The sequence below is a fragment of the Enoplosus armatus genome, chromosome 17 (assembly GCF_043641665.1).
Source record: "Enoplosus armatus isolate fEnoArm2 chromosome 17, fEnoArm2.hap1, whole genome shotgun sequence".
Lineage (NCBI taxonomy): Eukaryota > Metazoa > Chordata > Actinopteri > Centrarchiformes > Enoplosidae > Enoplosus > Enoplosus armatus.
The window spans coordinates 14,732,969-14,746,808 of NC_092196.1; the positions used below are offsets into that span (position 1 = coordinate 14,732,969).

The following is a 13,840-nucleotide window of genomic DNA, read 5'->3' on the forward strand; positions in this document are numbered from 1 at the left end:
GATGGGTGGGAGAGGCTACCCACAGAGCAGATGGTTGGGGGGCAAACAAGGGAGGGGCAGCGGACAGGGCAGGGCTGAGGGAGGTCAGGGCCACTGCTCTATAAAAACATGAACTCATTTCTTCTTAAATATAAAAAATTACCAGACATTTACATTCTGTGTTAAATGAACAGTGCAGACATGATGGTATTGTTTGGTCATTAGTTGTTTTAATGTAATGAACTTTATGAACCAAAGATAAACGTAAGCTATCAAAGGCAGCAAACAACTGTTCAGTCATTTTGATAAGAGTTTAGTCTAGTTTCACGTCAGATTTGCTTTCCAGTTGCATCCTTTCAGTACTGATGGACTTAAGGTTGTAATACTCCATGCACAGTAATGAGTAGTTTTTCTTACGTTGTGTACAGCCACATTCAGTCAATGTAAGTACCCAGATGTATATCTCACTGCAGCTCTGGTGACTTATAAACTGAGAGTGTGGGGGTAGGGGCTGAAGTGGACTTGAATTTTCTTCGGGGTAAGCGTTGTTTTCATTTTTATCTGAGAAAATATCTGTGACTCATCTGAGATGCATGCATGAAAAGACTCATAACAAGCCTCCATCATGCAACTGTATTCAAACTGGATAGAGGAAGGCTTTAACTCAAATACAATGTATGCTGGGAAGTGTGCTAATAAGATAATGATGTTTTTTAGCTAGCATAATGTGATTAGTTTAGGCCTAATGAGCATTCAGCAGCCAGGAAGTCACGAAGCCTGAACTCATGATTATATGTTCTGAAATGGTTCTGATTGTGATAACTACAAATGTTATTTAAGTACAATAAATTATTGAAAAAAGGTTAGTTGATTTCATTAAAGATGAGATTTTAAAGTGTGACTACAAACCAACCTGTCACTGTCACATAGGCAGTTTTCTCACAGCCTTTTTGAACTGTTCATTCCTGCTCCGGTGTCCTGTCTTGAGTCCCTTTCACACCTGCAGTCTATCCTTGAAATGTCCAGGAACATTTCCTGCATGGGGTCATGTGTGAATGGGAGAAGGGATCGATATTCAGGGAAATCTGTACCGCCACAAGACCTAGTAACATTTTAGGGAAAATACCAGTACAGCTGTGTTGTGAATGAAAGCAGTAACATTGCAGGGTCAAGCACGTAAAGGATTACGTCCATCTGACGAAAGATGCTTTCACATGGAGTGAGCGAACCAATCACAAGACTCCTCTGATTACTTATTTGAATCTGCGACTTGTTTACAGTTGCCTTGTCAATGCTTTCACAGGTTGGTTGTTAAGTAAAACATTACTTGTCTCACAAACTTGTTGAATATTAAATACATTACAAGAACATTGGCACCTGATAAAAACAGCACCTCGCTCGCCGTGTTACGTCCGGCCTTACCCCATCTTCTTCTGTTGAGTTTTATGGCTGTTGGCATCCATAAGTGTTGCATTACCGCCATCCGCTGGACTGTCCCTTGCCCCGCCTATTCCGGCATTGCCATGGCATGTGTGAAAAAGCACAAGCTGGAAATGTTCCTGAATGTAGCTGCATGTGTGAACAGCGAAAATCACTAACGGTGCCTAAAAGGTGATCCCAGTAATTTAACGGGAACTATGCGTGAATGAGGCTTATGTCATTGTATTATTCTCATCCTGGCTCTGTGAAGCTCCAGTGGCCAGATGCTCTCTCTTCGCCCATGTGGCGTGGCGCCAACTCTTTCCCTTCAGAGCTTCAGCTTCTTGTGCATCCTACTGTAAACGTCGACATTAAAATGGAAGCATGCTTGAGCGTGCCTCTCTCTTGTGATTGCCTGAGAGCCACAAAGGGCAAGCTGAGGCAAGCAGAGATGGCAAGCCTGCTCTGGCACTCTGGACATGTCATTTGAGATGTGTCAGTTACGGGCATGTTGCCCTAAAAGCATGCCCCGGCCTGAGAGTGCTTCATAATAAAAACCCCTAATGTGCTCAAGAGATCCACAGATGATTCAACCGCAGCAATCGAGTACAGCTGTTATTATTATATGGTTAGCCTATAAAAGTAGCACCCTTTCCCAATTTGCAAGTCCCCGCTTCTCTTCCCTTCAACTTCCCTCATTGCCACCCCCACACTGGTAGCAATCAGCCAGGTGCTAAATGCCTGGGTGAGGCACAGCTCATGGGTGGGTGGGGGGTGTAGTGGAGAGAGAGAGAGGGGGGGGGGGGGGGGGGGGGGGGGGCTTGAAATTGCACGTGGAAATAAGCATCTGTGCTTGCTTGGCAGAGGAGGAAGCGGGGGCAGGAAATAACTGTCATTCTCCACTGAGGCTGAGAGTACGGACTGTGTGTGTGTGTGTGTTTGTGTGTCGTGGGGAGAGAGAGGGTGATGGACTCAGGCAGGTTAATCATTAACTTAGTGAACTGAAGAGAATGAAGAAAAGGGGGTGGTGGTGGGGAGGGAGATTGACTGGGAGTGTATTTTTTTTGAAGTAGCTTAAATGAATGAGGGTTGGCTTATCCCCTCAGAGAGGCCTGATTAACGGCAGCATGGTGTGATGGAGGGAAAGGAGAGCTGACACCAACCAGACTGTTGGGAAAATGCTGATATGGCAGCAGCTATCCTCAGCCAGGGGCCTCCTACTGATGATTGTTAATGAATAATCGATGGCAAGAGAGGGTCAATGGAGGGGATGTATGTAAATCTCCTCTACATTCACATGTAGTCTTATAGGTTTAATTAAACTAATCACTGCATTGACTCGGGGTTCCAAAGCCCTTTGAAGCCTGCCGTACTAATGACATGAAATCAAGCTCCCCCTTTTGTTGCAGAAATGTGTGCAGAGAAGAGAGAAAGTGAAGTGCTGCTGCAGAACAGTCCAATTTTCCAGGCTTATTCTGCACACAAGGACTCTCTGTAAGAAAGATGCATAGTGCTAATTCAATAACCACAACTTGTACTACAGTAATACCTGTGTATAAGATTTCTCTACCAAAATACATTTCAGCTTAATGTTACACAGTGACTGCACATGCGATAAATGAGCTTTACATTTTCCGAGTCAGTGACCACATCTCTCAGTCATGCAAAATGAATCAGTCGTGCTGTTGTGAATGACCTTTAATGTGGTCCAGCATACTTAAATCAGTTCATAAGTATTTTCTTAAGGCTATGTTATTATTTGTCCCATTAGTTATATTATAACAGCTGGTGCTTTTATTTTGAAGTAGTAATTCCTTAGAGCAGGGCACAAGGTTGGCTAGGGTTTCGTTTCATATTGTTTGTAATATTGAGTAACATTACTTTATTATAAGTTACAACTTGTCTATTGCTAGCTAAAAGGGTAAAGAAATGTTTCATTTTTAGGTTAAATGTGCGTACATATATCACTCTATTATATTAGTATTTCCTGATTGTGTATAAATAGTAACATTAATTGATTTCCAATCTGAGGTTTTTAAGACAAGATCTTAGAGTAGTGGTTGAATATTATTGGACAATTATAAAGCAATAGTGATATATTCCATCAGGATGTAAAAGAATGGTAATATTTGTTTTTCTTCTTAGCTCTTGTGATGTGTTCACTGTGTGTTCACTGCATGTATTTGGAGCTAAAGTACCGTGTATCATCAATAAAGCTTTTGTGAACCATCAGTTCACTATCAGTCAGCCGTGAGATGGTGCAGTTGTTAACATATCCATTACCAGGTTCTTCTCTGGCGTGCGTCACCAAGCCCAGTAAGTTAACAGAGTGAGGCAGTTCAGGTAGCGTGGCTACATGAGAGACGGCGGCTTTAATGTGCTCCTCTCCATCCTGACAGAGATGGTTTGTTATCTTCCACAAGAAGGAGCCACTCAGCTGGCGCAAATCCCCTTCCCTCTGAAACCTCTGATCATCATGTCATTGTCCGCAGTGATACACTCCAGGGACTCTGCTTTCACATAATGAAACCAAGAGAGCTGCCCACAGCCTGGCTTATAATCATCCTGTGTACAGTGTGTGTATGTGTGTGTGGTTGTGTGTGCATCTAGTTTGCCTTTTTTTGGTGTTTGAGTGAAAACAAAAGGGCTTCAGCCGTAATGCTCATCTGTGTGTGCGCTTAAGTGCAACATGGGGGTGTGTTTTTGCCAGTCTGTGTGTGCGTCCACATGTGTGCATGAGTCACTTTGAGAGATTTCACCAGCTATTATTGAGCTGGGACTCGGTATTTAATAGGAGATAGAATAATTGTCTCTTCATCAGCTCTCCAGAGATTACAATAGTAACTGTCATGTGAATTAGAATTCTTGACATTTTTCCAGAGTCTGTCTTTGAAAGGCGCTGTTCAAACAGGCTGTATGTGAGGCCTTTTCATAAGTGACTTTCCAAGACGAGCGCCACCATCCTTCCCCTGTGCGTCATAAACAAACGTTACTCTCCACCTGGGAGAGAGAGACTCAGAAGAAAAGGTGAACCACTGAATGTGGAAGGCAAGAGGAGAGGAGGAAACAGCTTGACAAGGCATCTTATCTTTACTGTGTTCTTCGCTGTGCTCAGGCTTTAAGCTGCTTGCTGAAAGGTGGAACAGTGAATTCATGCAGCAGGCTTTGCTTGCTTTTTTTTTGTTTCCGCTATCTGCTCTTGCAGAAAAGGGCTGAGGGAAAAATAGATACTATTCACAAGTCGTCTCATTTGTGCTCTCATTTGGTATGTGCAGAGTGTATATTCAAATTGTGACACAAAGTTTGAATATCTTTCCTCTTTGTGTCTGACGAAAGTCACAAATAAACACACAAATGCAGGTTGTCACACGGGCGTGCCGGCACACACACACACACACACACACACAATTTAAAATGTCCAATCTGTATTCCAAACACTGACAAAAGGTTAGCCCCGCTACCAAAAACAAAAAGTGTGAATGAGTTTTCCGCTCAGACAAGCAGAAATTAAATTAGATTTAATCAAGAGTCAACAGCCTGTGATGCTGAAAAGTATGACCTGCTCTTATTTATTTTTAACTTCAGTACATCAACCTGCAGCACAGACATTAAAATAACCAGAATTTTTAATAGGCATGTCTCTTGATTACTTAAAAACTCTAGACTGGAATCTGCCATAGTTCTCAAGTCAAAAAATCTCTTTACCTCGATATAACTCAGGTCTTCTGATGCTATTAAAGGTTTGTTTATACTAAAATATGTCAAACATATTATAAAATATATAAATAAAACTGACTATTTGTAATTATACTGTTTAATTTCTCAGTTAGGTAGCAACAATAACTATGTGAAGTTGTAAATATTATTCTGGAGTATTAGACACTGATGTACAGCTGTGCAATCATTACTGAGAAATTCTTATGTAATACTTTGACAACTTGCTCACCACTTCTTTCGTTGTCTCTTCAAAGGAAATTGCCACACTTGCAACAGTGTTGTTTCCAAATGCCATTTTGGTAATTCCGGGGTTAATGAGGTAGTTACAGTGCTATTAATCAATACCTCCTATCAGGAAAGTAATAAATGACACCTGAAGAACTGCAGTGGTTCAATAGCTCCAACAGAGTTCTTATTAACACTGCAGTCAAATATTTTTGCATTTTGAGGTGCAGCATGTTAGAAAAGCAGCCATGTGAAAAGAAACCATGTAAGTGTAAAAAAAAAAATCCAGCTCGAGGCTGACTAACATTCCTATCTCCGATGTCATCACTGGATTCGTTGTGGTTGACCTAACACACCTTGTTTGAAAGCTATTTCATGGTCTAATTGTTACTCCTGGAGAATATTAAGGTAGCGCTGTGTTTGCTCACATCTAAAGGCCAAGGAAAGTGCTATTGGTGAGCAAGGCTGTTGATGTCAAAATACAAAATGTTTTGGGCACAAACCTTGCACGCTCTTTAGTAGAACAGGTAAACATTTACACAGGGGTATGAGTCAACCCGTTCTCCCCTGACTTTTCTCTCTCTTTTCTCCTCCTCTTTCTGGGTTGTTTTCTATCTTTTCTTCAAATCCTCATTACACAGTCGCTGTGTGTTGCTCTATAGCGCCTGTTGTGTGTTATTCTTACTGATCAGCCTTCCTGTTGCTGCAGAGGAACTGTGTGCAGTGAGATAAGGATAGTGAGAGCACATGCTTGCATCAGGGAGGAGGGGGGAGGAGAGGAAGAGTAACAGATACAACGTGAAGGGCGAAAGGCTGGCTAATTAGGAAATTAACAGAGATCATCACAGGTCCCTCGGTTGTTTTTGCAGCCCGGGTGTCTGGAGGGCTGTGAATGTGAGACGGCAGTCACAGTAACCTGGAGACCAGCTGGGGACAGAGGTCCAGTTTAGGCCGGTCAGTCCAAGCAGGAGCAGCAGTGGGACTCAAGCTGAGGTGGTGAACTATCAGAAGAGCTCTCCTCTGGGAGGCTGTGAGTGCTGAAGAACAGACAAACGTCAAACAAACCTGCACAGGCCCGAAGATCACAGCGCAGGATATGCATGTCGGTGCACTTTGACTCCTCCGGCATGAGACGTGGGAGAGCAGGACTAAAGGGAGGATCCGGCCTTGTTATTAGATCTTGCTCTGGATTGAGGACAGTTTGCGCCACGTACAGCAGGTGCTGCGGTTCTGCCTGAGACGTGAGTCGATGCACTAAAACGTCGATGAGGGGGACTGCGTGGGAGTAAGACAGCCAAAGAGAGCGAGACAGCCAGTTTTAAGTGGAGGCTGGGGGAGTTTTCTTTAACTTGCCGGCTCCACCAGGGCCAGAGCTGGCTGCGATGAGTCAGAGGAAGCTGACACGACAGCTGAGGTTGTGGGAGAGTCCTGAGGGCCCACCTCCCGCGCCCTCTCTCACCTCACCTGTGTCACCGGTTGATCAGTCTCGCGGACATGGAGGCTCTGCTCTGTTTCGACGTATGAAACTGAACCGCAGTATTCAGGAGCGCAGACGCTCATCTCAGTGTATTTGCAGGTACAGCTCTGCATCTAAGCCACTGATCTACGCTTTGAGCCAGTTCTCATTAACACGAAAAGAAGCTGTAGAGATTTGTGTTCCGCACCAGTTCAGGTTAGGTGTGAGCATTGTAAACATGTGTGCCAATGTTTATAATGTGACTCCCTAAAGAAGATTTCAGAGTAAATTATTCCATGCACACACACTAATAACCTTAGTCAGATTGGATTAGATTGTGGGAAGTGCTGAATTCAGAAAGCTGAAGTCTCATAGCCTAATTACTCTCAAAGTCTGCAGAAAAAAATAAAAACAGGGATTAGCGCATGCAGCTTGCAGAGGGTCCCCCTGGCAGACATTTCTGATGTGTTTTACAGTTTAAACTTGTTCAATGACAGTTTGATCTCTAACCATATTAACAAAGCCTTCTGGGGAGAGGGGAGGCTCCTAATTTGCCAATTTACAAGAAAAATCTAAAAATATCACATTTCACGCTTAATTTTAGAAGTCATACAGAAAACCGTTCACAACTGTGTTGACAGCAAAAGTTTGAGAAGTTAAGGAGACGCTGGGAGATAAAAGTTATCCTACATTAAAAATAGATGCTGCAGCTACACGGCAACCTGTTTCCCTATCTGTCCTTGTCACCCCAACATTTGACTGGAGCCTGAAAGTGACAAATATAGATTCACGTTATTATATATGGAAGTCTTGGCTTGTAGCTGTTTTAGTGTATAGCAAACCTAATAACAATTCAAGCAGTTTACTTTTCACAGACATTGTCAGTTAAATTGCTATCTGTCTGTACTGTTGCTACACAATGGTCCATCATTTCCTTGTTATATGTCTAAAACCTTATTCAATCAATACTGACTTCATTTCTTAGCTGCAAGATCGAATCATCTTTCATCTCAGAAAAAGCTGTTTCTGAGGAGTTTTGTCGAGAGCTGCTGGAGAATAAAGGCTTCATGACTGCAGGTGTTGGTGTAAAAGAGACGAGTGTAACCTGAGAGGCGCGTTGCCCCGTCCCCTTTGGCTAAGCTCGTCTTTGAACTGATCTGGCAGATTAGCTTCAGCCTTGTGTTTTGGGTTTAATGTTAATCAGCGGTGTTCTGGCCTGATGCTGGGGACAGATGCTGTGTTTCATTCGGAGAAGACACACATTGATTTACATGACTGTAAAGGTCAGTGACGATGGTGTTTCCTGATGATAAGTATAAGCAGTCTTAGTATGTGGAAGTGGTCTTTATACTGTTAGGATTTCAACATAAAATTTCAATCACTCACGTCTTCAGACAGGCAGCTTTGGCCCAGAGAGAAGCTGTGGTTAAGGTGGCTCATTTTGCTCACTTAAACATGACTTGCTCTAAAATATGACTTGTCAGTAATTGTAATTCTCAGGGCAGCCGGGTGGCAGTCTGCCAATCCAACGGCACTGCAGAGTCACAGCTGCATGGGTTCATGCTGTAGCTTCTGTCACATCTCTCTTTCTTTAACTTCTCCTCTTAGAAACTAGAACCACTAAAGGAGGATGGATTCCAGCGTTTGTGTTATCTGGCTACTATTGGTTGTCACTGTGAGATGAAAGAAGCAGCAGCGAAACAAACACCTAAATTAAATGTAACAGATGTAAACCCAATTTCCTCCCTGTCCTGTCTAACCCTTCAGCTTCGATTCGGAGAATGGCCCCTCGCCAGGCCGCAGTCCCATGGATTCGCAGGCGAGTCCTGGGTTGGTGCTGCACCCTTCTTTCCCCCAGAGCCAACGCAGGGAGTCCTTCCTGTACCGCTCAGACTCCGACTACGACACGTCCCCCAAAACCATGTCACGCAACTCCTCCATCAACAGTGAGGGGTAAGCATGAAGCCATCAACCTTGATCCGTCACACGGCAGACGCCGGAATTGAAACATATTTTTAAACCTGCAGTGTCCACTCACACACACCCCAGTAACTGCACATTATCCACAATCAACACAGCAATGATTATGATTGTAATTATGCAATCATTATGCTAATGAAATCATGATGAATCCTCTTAACATTAGTAACTGTTGTGCTCTGTTCCCTGGCTTGTCTTTCAGCAAGTCTAAACTTCCATTCGTGTATTTCAGGACTATTTCTGTGTTTAGATCCACATAGGTCTTTGTAAACATCCAGCTCACAGATACAGCCTCTCATATAAACACTAATACCGACCGCCTCAGCTGCCCAAACTGCTCACATTCATCTCATTCTCTGCTCTTTTGTCCTGTAGGCACGCCGAAGACATGATCGTCACCCCTTTCGCTCAGGTATGTTTTCCTTGTGCACCTTGTCTGACATGTTTAATTGCTGTAAATGACTAGAAAAGGTGGCTAATTAGTGCAGTGAACTTGTCCCACACCCCTCCCCCTCCTGTTCCCTCCCTGCCTCTTCCTTCTTTCCCTCCTACGCTGTCCATCCATCCCCCAGGTGTTGGCCAGCCTACGAACTGTAAGAAGCAACTTCACCATCCTCGCCAATGTCACAACACCCACTAACAAGTCAGTATCATGCTGTCAAACACCCCTTCCCCCCTCTTACACTCGTCACGACTGCCTGCTTAGTTTGCAGTGTGTGTTTGCTAATGTCTCCTTCGCCTTTGCTCCCGTGGGAAACACTTTTGCCATCATGATTAACCGGTTTATGATATGCACTATTTGGCATCTCTCCAACTGGCTGGCTGAGGACTGAGTGTAGACAACACCATGCCTCAGATGTATGTCCCTGACTCTGTACCCAGACGATGCAGACGGTCAATAACACTAAAATGATTCTACTTTGTAATGCAGTAGACAGAAGGAGCTCGAGTTGGCAGGCTTTTAGCTCCACGCCAATATGATATATAAAGCAGTGCACCACAGAATTATCAGCATCTATAATTATGCAGTGTTGTGCCCTGAAAATGCCTCCCTCACACAATTATGAAACCATGAAGGCTATTTGAAAGGAGAGCAGAGCTCATGCTTTGTCTTTGACTATTTTTGGATACTTGAATATTTGAAGTGAAACAAGGGAATTTTTATGCACTTTAAAAAATTCAGACATTGCAGCTTTATTCAATATTCAAAGACATTTTAATACAGAGATGCACTGCTCCCTTTGTCTCTTTTTATGGGCATATAAATGAATAACATACATAAGAATATTTATATCCCCTCTGCGAGCCAAGCCTTTTGTTGCCTTATCCTGTAATGCTGAATGTGTGTTGGCGCCCAGCAGGGGGCAGCAGCGTGTGGTTCTCCCTCTGATGTAATGATGTGTTTGTCCACAGGAGGTCACCAGTGACAAGCCAACCCACTGTTCCCCAAGCTACACTCTCTGGTATGTTGTCAGCTAATTAAAACTCTTAGTCCAAAGAGTCCCACAGTCCCCTCACACGGCTTTAAGGACACACTGAGGCTCCCACACTCCCCAAATGCATCATCAGTAATGAAAATGACTGCAGAGCAGCTCAGAACATCATGTGGCTATTACTGAGGAGTTTTTTAAGTAACTGTACAGCATACATTTTATGAGACTGGATTTAAATTACTCAACATGTAATGCTAAAGCTACAAAAGACGCGTGTCAATAAATAACAACACTGATGCTGCGAGAGTTTAATTTCTTTTCATACATAGATGTATGAAGGACATTTTCACTCTTTTACCTTCACTGCACTCAAACTGAGAGGAAATGCTGTAATCTCCTGTTCTGTTGGGCAAGCAGCATTGCAATACTGCTAACTCTTTTCATTTACCCTGATGTTTGATGCTTCAACTGCCTGACATGAACATTTTTATTTAGTTTTAACCAAACACTTCATATTTGTGGCACAATCAGTAATATTTTGATGATACGTGTATATATTATTTAAATTTGTGTTACTCAGCCGATAATAATTTCACATTTAGCCCTGTTTTACTGAGTTTATACATACAGTGCTCAGAACACACGTGCATCTTTCTTGGCATGTTTTAATGTAAAATAAAATTTAAGGGAGGATTCTACAGTTTTGCGAGTCTTGGACAAACAAAAAATAGTGTGTTTATAAGAGTATCTGATATAAAACATTTGACAAGATGTTTATATCAGAATTTATGAATAACTTAAATGTAGTCATCTAATGTCAATCAATTTTAGACTCATAGCTATCATATGTTTTGAATTTAAATGATCATTTTTGTGTTACCTAGCTAATAGGCCCATATTAATGTGTTAATAAATATCACTGATATGAAAACATTTTTACAGCATCAGAAAACATACAACATACACATACATATAAATCAATGTGGCAAGAACAAATAACTTTGATTCAGCTGTTAATACACACATTTTAGAGCGGTATATCACATGTTTTTGAATTTTGTTGGTGTGTGTGTGTGTGTGTCTGTCCTTCCCAGAGGAGACATACCAGCAGATGGCTCGGGAGACTCTGGAGGAACTGGACTGGTGTCTGGACCAGCTGGAGACCATTCAGACCCACCGCTCAGTCAGTGAGATGGCCTCCAACAAGGTGCACACCTGTCCACACACAAACATATTCACTTGTACTTTCAATGTCCTTCTACCTCAATGTTAACAGTATGGTGCCAAGCCTCTTGATGAACAACATATAAACTGTGTATTTCATGGTTCCCGAGAACACTTCAACACTTCATGAGAACTGGCTATTATTGGTTGCAGCTGTATCCCTCTGTGCTATGAATAAATACAAACAATGCAGCTCCACCAAGGTAAACTATTAAAGTGACTTGAAAAAAAACCTGCAGGAGCAGTATGTAAAACATACTCATTAAAAATACTTTTAAAAACACATTTGGGTTGTAAAAAAATACTTGTCACATTGAACCTTCACACATTTTCATATAATATTGTTTAGAAAACAGCTGTTGAAGCAATCATGTGCTGCTTTTTCTGCTGTATTGCATCAATTTGCAGAGAGTTGTTCATTCTTGAAAGTATATGTTTCCTGGGTTTGTTTGCAATCCTGTGGTAGTAATCGTATTGATGAATGATTGATGTGGGCTGTACCACATATGTGGTCAACCATCTGTGGGTTTTTATGGCATTTGTTAGATTGAACTGACATACATGATTATGTCTAGTTAAGCATTTGTTTTTATAACTGCAAGAGATGCAGTTGTGCATTTTGCAGCACTACATCTACATGCCTGAATATGTGCACATGAGCAGGCTTCTTAAGTATGCATATATTTGTATTTGAGGGGGACAGAAAGAGAGAGGGAGAGAAGGGAAGGAGGGTGACGGTCTGTGGGTATGGAGGACATGAGAGGGAGGGGGGACGGGCCCTGATGCTGATGTCTCTGCTGTAACCTTGGTTGCTATCGAACAGCAGCAGGGTCTGCCCTTCCCTTTTAGTCATTGGCTTGCCACTCTGACCGCAAGCCATGTGGTTTGGGCAACAACCAATGAAATAGAGGTGATGCTTCTTTAATAGTGTTCTGTCTTAAAGAGACAGCATCATGCACCTTGTTTGTTTTATTCTAGAAATTCTTCCCTTGCTGCACTTTAATACGAATCAATGGCAAGGTTCAGTGAGGCTTATGATGAAAGGACTGAGGGAGAGACGACGGGAGAGTGCTTAAAGGACATCATTTATGTGTGTGTGTGTGTGTGTGCATGTACATTTATGTGTGTGCACATACAATTAGCAGAGAGAAGTCTCCTGGGGTAAACAGAGTCTCTGTGAATATGTTGCTGCCTTTTAGCAGCCGCAACTAAGCTACAGAAATCCTCCACACTGTGCCAACATGGAGGTACACATGAATATTCCCACTCAGTCTCTCACTCTTACTCACACCCTCGCTCACACACATATTTTCGACAGACGTACATGCTGTCTTGTTGCACATGCGCACTCTTCTGCGAGCAGAAGCAAGCACAGACACACACACACACACATGCATGCGCCTGCAGCCACACTGCCTGATTAGCTTGCGAGAGCTGTCTACAGCATCCAGGGAAATGGCGCAAGAGGCAGAGCATTGGAGGAGGAACGGCAGCCTAAAGCGGCAGGATTAGACCTCTGGCATTTTGGCCAGCTGAGGCATGGATTGACTTGGAGCAGGGGACTGGGATACGGAGCTATCAGGAGGCAGCCTCACTGACTGTGGACTGACTGTGTGTTGCTGGGATCGGTGTGAGACGGCACAGGCGGGCTGATGCACCGGTAGGACTGGGCCGGGCCTCTGGATCCGTACCGTGGGGGAGGGGCAGTCGACGCAGGGAGACGGAGCCTGTTTTTCCAGACCACAGCTCTGGTGTGATTCTTCAGCCTGACCGTCTGCTACAGGCCTGCCTGCATCCCTCTCTGTCTCTTTCTCTCTCTCTCCCTCTCTCATCCACTCCATCCTTGTTTTTCTCTGACTATTATCATCTGTTTCTCCCTTCTTCCCTCCCCGATGTTCCTGCTGTCATCCAAGCCGCCTTTACCTCCATCATTCGATACTATGGTCATCTTTCTGTCCTGCCGTCACCATCACGCCGTCCCTCTCACCTCCATCATCTAAATTTTTTATTGCTGTTTGTGAAGCAGCTCAGCTCTCTCAACATAATTTTTTTCCTTTACATCTCTCACACATTCCCACTCATCTCCTCCACCGGCTCCTCTCTGTGCCCTTCAGACGGTCCCTCGCTCCCTCTCCATCTCTGTTTCTCTCCATCTTCCCTCTTTCGGCTCCCATCCACCTCTACCCTGCAGTGACGGTACATTTGGGTCAGTCTGCTCAGCAAATGGGATGAGATGTAGTCTCCACAGCAGCCGGATCCAGGGGGCTCCTGGTCTGCCCATCAGGGGGACCCTCATCTTCGGACCACACTGAGGCTGGAGCCTGACTCTGGACTGACTGGGTGGCCTGCTTTGGGGTGCTGCATGTAGGCAAGGACAGTCTGCACCAGCAGCCCCTACCCTCACCCC

The 13,840-nt window shown here is 43.6% G+C and overlaps 1 protein-coding gene across 3 annotated transcripts in view; it reads left to right on the top strand.

The window, feature by feature from the left end:
* Positions 1-13,840, top strand: part of pde4a (phosphodiesterase 4A, cAMP-specific) — a 42,099-nt gene that overhangs the window by 19,521 nt on the left and 8,738 nt on the right. For 2 of the 3 annotated variants that reach the window (XM_070923912.1, XM_070923914.1), the window contains 5 exons: positions 8,564-8,749; positions 9,152-9,188; positions 9,349-9,419; positions 10,190-10,239; positions 11,304-11,416. In XM_070923912.1, the coding sequence (XP_070780013.1) occupies positions 8,564-8,749; positions 9,152-9,188; positions 9,349-9,419; positions 10,190-10,239; positions 11,304-11,416 (457 nt within the window). Of the gene's footprint in view, positions 1-6,840; positions 6,917-8,563; positions 8,750-9,151; positions 9,189-9,348; positions 9,420-10,189; positions 10,240-11,303; positions 11,417-13,840 lie in introns of those variants that run through there. The other variant, XM_070923915.1, reaches the window with a different exon arrangement.